At 32.6% G+C, this 6,386-nt stretch overlaps 1 protein-coding gene across 2 annotated transcripts; it reads left to right on the top strand.

The window, feature by feature from the left end:
- The first annotated feature begins 2,216 nt into the window (after positions 1-2,216).
- On the top strand, positions 2,217-3,765 carry LOC139192455 (uncharacterized). 2 transcript variants are annotated; one of them, XM_070814592.1, is made up of 4 exons: positions 2,217-3,251; positions 3,369-3,468; positions 3,536-3,611; positions 3,695-3,765. In XM_070814592.1, exons 1-2 carry the CDS (start codon positions 2,228-2,230, stop codon positions 3,428-3,430), a joined length of 1,086 nt encoding a protein of 361 aa, XP_070670693.1. In that variant the 5' UTR covers positions 2,217-2,227; the 3' UTR covers positions 3,431-3,468; positions 3,536-3,611; positions 3,695-3,765. The 2 variants fall into 2 exon arrangements, with proteins under 2 accessions (XP_070670693.1, XP_070670692.1); XM_070814591.1 differs by having other exon boundaries at positions 3,338-3,611.
- Positions 3,766-6,386: the final 2,621 nt, after the last annotated feature.

Here is a 6,386-nt window from a genome sequence, read left to right as displayed (position 1 = left end):
TATTTAAGGTAAGTTTACAAACTTAAATTTATATTATTGTAATTTATACAACAACAAATAAATTTGTGTGGACTCGTATGTTAATTTTTTTAAGTAATTAATACTTGCATGTTAATTTTTGTAAGTAATTAAGTAATGTTAACAATTACATGTTAATTTTTTTAAGTAATTAAGTAATGTTGTATAATTATTCCCTAGGATAATTTTAATATGTTTAATGTTATTTATTATTTTATTTCCCTTACCATTTTCAAAGTCATTCCAGATCCATTCCAAAGCTTAAACACAAAGGGTTCCATATTTAAGGTAAGTTTACAAACTTAAATTTATATTATTGTAATTTATACAACAACAAATAAATTTGTGTGGACTCGTATGTTAATCTTTTTAAGTAATTAATACTTGCATGTTAATTTTTGTAAATAATTAAGTAATGTTAACCATTACATGTTAATTTTTTTAAGTAATTAAGTAATGTTGTATAATTATTCCCTAGGATCATTTTAATATGTTTAATATTATTTATTATTTTATTTCCCTTACCATTTTCATTATCAAATTGGATTATTATTCATTAATATTAGGTTTTTTTTTATTATCAAATTGGATTATTATTCTTTTATATTAGGATTATTTTTTTATCAAATTGGTGGATTATTCATTAAATTGGATTATTATCAAATTGGATTATTATTCATTAAATTGGATTATTATTCATCACTATGTTTTATATTAGGATTATTTTTTTTATCAAATTGGATTATTATTCATTAAATTGGATTATTATCAAATTGGTGGATTATTCATTAAATTGGATTATTATCAAATTGGATTATTATTCATCCCCATGTTTTATATTAGGATTATTTTTTTATCAAATTGGTGGATTATTCATTAAATTGGATTATTATCAAATTGGATTATTATTCATTAACTTGGATTATTATCAAATTGGATTATTATTCATCACCATGTTTTATATTAGGATTTTTTTTATATCAAATTGGTGGATTATTCATTAAATTGGATTATTATCAAATTGGATTATTATTCATTAAATTGGATTATTATCAAATTGGATTATTATTCATCACCATGTTTTATATTAGGATTTTTTTTTTATCAAATTGGTGGATTATTCATTAAATTGGATTACTATCAAATTGGATTATTATTCATTAAATTGGATTATTATCAAAATGGATTATTATTCATCACTATGTTTTATATTAGGATTATTCATCACCATGTTTTATATTAGGATTTTTTTTATCAAATTGGTGGATTATTCATTAAATTGGATTATTATCAAATTGGATTATTATTCTTTAAATTGGATTATTATCAAATTGGATTATTATTCATCACCATGTTTTATATTAGGATTTTTTTTTTATCAAATTGGATTATTATTCATTAAATTGAATTATTATGAAATTGGATTATTATTCATTAATATTAGGTTTTATTATTCCATATTATTTGTATAATTACTTAAATTTTTACAATCATTTTATTTACTTTGTATTTAATTCTTCTGTAGAATAACTTTATTATTTAGGTTCTCTTATTTTATCAAAAAATAATTGTCTAATTTTCATGAAAAATAAATATAGGTACGTTTAAGATGTCCAGTAAACGTGATCCAGCTTGGGAACATGGAGACCCAATAGACGGAAACAAACATGGCACAATTTGCAAATATTGTGGTCGGGTAATGAAGAGTGGCGGAGTGACACGACTGAAGTATCATCTTAGTGGATTAGATCCATCAAAAAATGTCCAACGATGCGATAATGTCCCCCCAGAAGTGAAGGCATTCATCAGCACATTATTAAAAAATAAAAAACAGCAGAAGGAAAAGATAACACAAGGAATGGAAAATATTCGAGCTGGGCTACGGGGAGAAGTCTATGGCCAAGCGGTTGACAGTGATGATGATGACGATGAGGACGAATGTGATGATGACATGGGACCTGAAGAACGACGCAGTTTGAAACAAGCATTACGTGCCTCCAAACAGTCAGCATGGGAAAGAGAACACCTTCATAAAATTCCTAATAGAGCACAAGGTTCCGGGACAAGTGGTGGTACACAAATGAGACGTGGAGGCAGTCTTAGAGAATCACAACCAACACCACCAATAGCCCCAAGTTTATATAAGTCATCCAAAGCACGTCAAAAAAGTGTTTGGAGTTATTTCACTGGAGGTAATGTGAAGGAGGGAATGGGGCGTCTAATTAGCAAGTTCTTTATCTATGAAAATGTCCCTGCTGCGAAGGCATCATCACATCATTTCAAAAATATGGTAGTGGGATGTCAACAGGCCGGTGTTGGAGTACAACCTCCCACTCCCTATGAGATAAGAAACAAATATTTGGATATGGAGTATAAAGACATTGGCGAGTATGTTAACAAGTTGAGGTCAAAGTGGGAAACTAATGGTTGCACAATCATGTGTGACGGATGGACCGGCCCGACCAGATTATCTATCATCAACTTCATGGTATACTCCAAGGGAAAGACAATTTTTTTGAAGTCTGTTGATGCTTCAGACCATATAAAGAATTACAAGTATATTTACAAATTATTGAGGGATGTAATCATGGAGGTGGGAGAGCATAATGTTGTCCAAGTCGTGACCGACAACGGTTCTGCATTTGTCAAAGCTGGAAAAAAGTTAATGAAGCATCATAATGTGTTTTGGACATCATGTGCAGCACATTGTATTGATCTCATGTTTGAGGCAATGGGGAAGAGAGAGAATGTTGCTACTGTGGTCAAAAGAGCTAGAACGATCACAAATTATATTTACAATCACGGTTGGTTGTTGGCAAAGATGCGTGAATTTTGCAAAGGAGAAATTATTCGTCCAGCTACCACTCGATTCGCCACCAACTATATTGCATTAAACAGCCTACTCAAGAAGAAAGCAGGGTTGAAGCAACTATTCACTAGTGACGATTGGGCCAACCACAATTTCAGCCGCTCAAATACAGGTCGTATGGTGGAAAGTATAGTGCTTGATCATGCTTTTTGGACTCAAACAGAACATGTGTGTCAAGTGTTTGAACCTCTTTACAAAGTTTTACGGATCGTTGACACAGAAGTGTATCCTACTATGGGGGCAGTATATGAGTTGATGCGTGTAGTGAAGGATGAATTGGAAAGAAAACATGGTGCAAGGTGGGTCATAAAAATAATTGAAGACCGATGGTATAAAACATTATACCACGATTTGCATGCAGCAGGTATAAATTATGTCATAATTTGGAATTCATTTCTTTAGTTGCATAAGTATTATTTCTCTTATTAGAGTATGTGTTTCTTTGAACAGCATATTATTTGAATCCCCGATACCAATACAGACCCGGTGTTGGAGATGATGGTAACCTTATACGTGCTGTACATAATGTATACTCTAAATTAGACCCTGCATCACCAGCAGTTGGCCAATTTGGAAATGAGGTACACAATTACTTAAATTATAATAATTACTTTGTTGGATTAAACTAACACAATTTATTGTATTCAGCTAACATGGTTTAAAGATGCAAGAAGAACATTTGGAGAACCAACATCAGTTGCTGCTCGAACAAATATGTCTCCTAGTGAGTATAAACATATTTCACTATAAGTTTATAATAGAATTTGTTGGAGTTATTAGGCTTATCAACATTATTTTTCATTGTAGCTGAATGGTGGATCATGTATGGGACCGATGCACCAACTGTGAGAAAGTTAGCAATAAAAGTATTATCACAAACAGCTTCCTCATCTGATTGTGAAAGAAATTGGAGCACATTTGCACTCATACACACAAAGCAAAGAAATAAGTTGGCTCATAGTAGCTTGGAAAAATTAGTTTATTGCTACTACAACATGAAGCTTCAAATTCGAGATAAGGAAGCAGAAATCGATCATGTCGACCGTGGTGACCCACAAGATGTGTTTGATATTGTTGGTGAAGATGATGATACGGAGGGTAACCAAATTTTTCAATGGATTAGACCTCTTCATTTAGATGATGATGAAGGCAACCCAGCTCCCAGAGTTGCTGAAGAAGCACGTAATGAAGGGATAAATGTAGAAAGAGTATTAGAGGAGGAGGTGGGATCTAGCAGCTCTGACTCTTTCGAAGAACTTTTGCACCCAAGACCAAGAAACACTGGAATTCCACCTTCTTCCAATCCTACACAACCACAACATCGTGCTGATACTAATGATAGCTCTAGTACAAGATCAGGAGACTCACCTACCACCGGAGGTGGGAATGATGAAGGAGGTAGTGGAGCTGGAGGTAGTGGTGGTGGATATGGAAACTATTATGGACCACCACCTCCCGGATATATGAGCCCCTTCACTGGTGAGGCAAACTTCACGCATGCAACACAGGATGATGACCATGGCAGTAGGCGGGCAGGACCAGGAATTGGTGCCATAGGGAAGGACTATACTCGCAGAGAAAGAGGCAAGGGGATTTTGTCAAGTCAAGAAGATGACTCGTTATCTAGAACTTCAGACTCTGTTGGATTGGGAAGTAGTAACTATGGTTATACTCATAACCAACCATTTCCCTAACCTTCATATCCCATTCCTGTTGGGATGGAATCGAGCGACTCATGGAAACAATCCCAGACTCAATCTTCAAATGATTTTTCTTATGGACAACCTCAACCAATCTCGGATCCATATGGGTGGCATATTAACAATTACATGCAAAACTATTTTGGGGATTTATCATTTAATAACTACTCTTCACAATACACTCATTCTACACATAGAGATGATGAAGATAGTGAAAAATTTGAACCTCATAGGAACTCTATGTGGTACTAAAGTGTAAAATATTGTACTAATTCATTATATATAAATGATTATGGTGTGTTTAGACTTCTTTCATTAATTACTACATATTTTCTACACTCACAATATTTGTCAGATCGCTATATAATCAACTTGATAATGTTAAATCCATCATGCAATGCATTTCCTTCCAATTTTTTGTGATAAACTAATAGATAATTGACTAAATAAACATCCTACAAAGTTTCAATAAAAATTTCCAAGTTTTTCTTACAATTTCCGTGGTTTCCATGTAATTTTTATCGATATCGATATTTTACCGATATTTCCATCGATATTTCCGTGTTTTCGGACTACCGATATTTCCGATATTACCGATATTTTCTTCCTTGATCCGAGGTCATCTTGGACTCCAAAAATGCAATTTAAGCCCAAAAACGTCATTTTCCAGCACTGCACATCGCTCCTTTATTTTATTGCCAGAAAATAACCGCTAGGTGGAAAAATCCCAAATTTTGATACAATCAAGCTAAGTGACTCACGAACGTCCTCCAACTAGAATTACTCCAAAATTCGTCCATTTAATCCTGTTTTGCTCCAGAGGAAGTCAAAAGTCCTATATTGAAAATACAATTCAAAGTATCAAAATTCTTCCAAAATATTAACCAAAATATACTAAGATTAGGGTAAAATATATAGTATAAAATCTACTCATCAGCTTACGCACATAAATATCTCAAAAAATATTCAAAGAATCTAAAAGATGCAAAGAGGTACCAAATTGGCATGCTAACAACGTCCAAAGCTACCTAGATATTCGACAGCTAAAGAAAAGATGAGTAGTAGATTCTTCAAATGTGTCAATTAATCTAACAGATGGATGCAATGGTGTATATTGTAGAGAATTGTTTTCGAATGAGTCAAAGTGTTAATTAAAGTGTTTTAATGTTCATACGGATCATCTATGGGGAGAAAGGATTAATTAGGCTTATATATTATTTGGTTAGAATCATATTGCTACGTAAAAGCCGAGTAAAAAGATAAGTAGCTGATGCAAGTTTGGTTGAGTATTAAGTTAAGTGTTTTTTTATAATTTTATTGAAGAAAGTTCTAGTGCTGATCTGTCATGCACATAATTATATATACCAATGATGATATCTGTCCAATTGATTTTAAATTAAATGTTCACTATAAAATAACATAAGAATTGGAAAATTGATTTATGGTTTCTACTAGATTTTCTCATAATCACACTGCTAATTTTAATATTTTTTCCTTCTTCGGGGTAATGCATATATGCACTCATTTTATTATAACATCCAACATTTCTAAAATTTTGTATACATAGGAGCTCATTCAAGAAATCTATTCTCGACATACTCTTGCCCTGACTAACAAGGGGTCACTAAATTTTTTGTACTAGTGTTTGATGAACTCTTAAAGGCACCTTACAAACCCTATTTGTGGGAGAGATTACTCCCTACTAATCAAGGTTCTAAAAGACGTTAAGCGCTAGTTGGGCGGTGGGCCTAGCGCTTAGGCGGATTTAAGTAAATCTATTATATTTTATGTAAATAAGT

The sequence above is a fragment of the Malus domestica genome, chromosome 15 (assembly GCF_042453785.1).
Source record: "Malus domestica chromosome 15, GDT2T_hap1".
In the NCBI taxonomy this organism is placed as follows: Eukaryota; Viridiplantae; Streptophyta; class Magnoliopsida; order Rosales; family Rosaceae; genus Malus; species Malus domestica.
Note: the sequence above shows the minus strand (reverse complement) of the source record. Positions and strands in the feature narration are given on the sequence as shown.